This window comes from Myotis brandtii, unplaced genomic scaffold (assembly GCF_000412655.1).
Source record: "Myotis brandtii unplaced genomic scaffold, ASM41265v1 scaffold2300, whole genome shotgun sequence".
NCBI lineage: Eukaryota > Metazoa > Chordata > Mammalia > Chiroptera > Vespertilionidae > Myotis > Myotis brandtii.
Window position 1 is genome coordinate 42,118 of NW_005358651.1, and position 2,119 is coordinate 44,236.

Below are 2,119 nucleotides of genomic sequence, written 5' to 3' on the forward strand. Positions count from 1 at the left end.
GTCCCCCACGCCTCCCCTCCTCCTGATACCAGCGGGCGTGGAGGGAGGAAGGAAATCGGTGAACAGAACAGAAATGTGGAGAAAACCGACCGTGTAGCCCGGCCCACACAGCTCAGCGGTTGAGCGTCAACCTATGAACCAGGAGGTCATGGTCCGATTCCTGGGAGGTCAGGGCACAGGCCCGGGTTGTGGGCTCGGTCCCCAGTGTGGGGCGTGCAGAGGCAGCCGGTCCGTGACTTTCTCATCCTTGATGCTTCTATCTCTCTCCCTCTCCCTTCCTCTTGGAAATCAATAAAAAAGAAAAAATTGTGTTTCTAGACTGGCAAGGAGCCCCCAGAAACAAAATTCAGAAAACAGTTCCATTTTCAACAGGACCCAGAAGAACTACTTAACAAGTGAACTGGACAAAACAGTCGCACGGTCACACCTGAAACCTGCAAAGTGTCACTGAAAGATGAACCAGATCTCACTACACGGCCAGGAGACGAACACGTCGGGACGGGAATGACCTACGGTCGACGCGCGCGCCAGGCAAGTCCACGCTGGGCTCGCTCTCTGGCAGAAACAGACAAGCTGATCCCAAACTCCACGTGGAAATGCTACGGACCCAGAATTCCCAAAATTATCTTGACAAAGAACCAGGCGGAGACCTCGCACGCCCCCATTTCCACACGTGCCAACGACAAGAGCCACAGCCGTGGAGACCGGGTGGGACCGGCGTGGATGCAGACGCGCACATGGCCAGGACAGAAGCCAGAGCAAACCCGCCGTTGCCGTCAGCTGATCACAACGTCGCCGCGACGAGGCAGCGGGAGACAGAGCAGCCTCTGCAGCAAGTGACGCTGGGACCCCTTCCTCACGCCACTCGGCAACGGACCCGGCGAGTCACAGACCCGAGTGCGAGGCCAACCCTCTCCCGCTCCCAGGAGAGGAACAGGTGTCCCTGTGCCCCCAGGGGCCGCAGCAGGACGTCAACAATCCCGGATGTGACGCAGGCTCGGCCCCGCCCTCAGCGCCTGCTGCAGCGCAAACCAGAGCCTGGGACCCCCCGGCCGGGTCACGAAAGGCAGCCGGGATGGAGGGGCGACAGTCTTCTGTGAGGTCACCCACAGGCGTGCAGACACCCCCCGCCGTCCACTCCTCCCTGCCCACTCCCCTCGCGTCACCCCTGCTCCCAACCTCCGGACGGCCGAGTCCAAATGTCAAAGGCCAGCAGTGGCCACCGCCGCCCGGGCTCCCAGGCCAGAACCCCAGCAAAGGAGCCCGGTGTCCCGGGCAGGAAGGGGCCGCGACGGAGCCAGGACACACACGCCCGGCACAGGGAGACGGCAGAACTGCGGGGACAGAGCCACCATGTGGGGCGCGGCTACAGTGTTTGGCCAGGTTCAAGCCTCGGACTCATGAAAGGACAGGGTCCTCTCACTGCCACGTGCAAGTCCCAGCTGGAGGGCAGGGCCCACCCAGCACAATTATGGTTGTAAGCTTGAACCTATGGCCCAAACACGTGGCCCCACATGCCTTGTGCTAGAGTTCGGGTGCATGTAGTTGAGTGAGGTTGGAACTCACGAGAATGCTGTAAACAACGTGATCACGCCCCTACTTTGCCTCGTGGCATCTGCTATAAAATAAAGACACGGCTTGTGGGCGCTGGCGCTGTCTCCTCATCAGGGAGCAGCGTCCCACCGAGACCCAGCTAAAAAAAAATCTCTTGTCTGTCTTTTCTCAATCCTTTCACCCCCCCACTCAGGGTCACTGAACCAGGCTGAGCTGGCGGCACATAAGGCGCCCGGGGCTGAGTATGCCATGGCCGTGGCGGCTCCCCACACCACCACGTTACCTCGTCCGTCTGGGACACCTGTCCGTCGGCCAAGGGCTCCAGCTCTGCGGTGGCCGGGGCGGCCAGGATGCTGCGAACAAGACAGGCAAGTCAGGGCGGCTGGACGCTAACGAAGGCACAGGTACCACCAGGCTCCCCTCTCAGCACGGGACGGACGGACAGAGCGGGGGGTGGGCGACCGGGGATGGGGACCAGGAGGCAGGAGCCTGGGGAGCAGGAAGGAAGGAAGGGGTGCCTGGTCGCGGGACCCCGAGTGCTGGCGGAAGGGAGATGTTTTCAGGC

General features: G+C 61.6%; 1 protein-coding gene across 1 annotated transcript in view; it reads right to left on the bottom strand.

Annotated features, from left to right (window-relative positions):
• The window catches only part of NADSYN1 (NAD synthetase 1), a 22,933-nt gene that overhangs the window by 3,973 nt on the left and 16,841 nt on the right, over positions 1-2,119 (bottom strand). Inside the window, 1 exon segment of the mRNA XM_014539914.1 lies at positions 1,838-1,947. Coding sequence (XP_014395400.1) covers positions 1,838-1,947 — 110 coding nt within the window.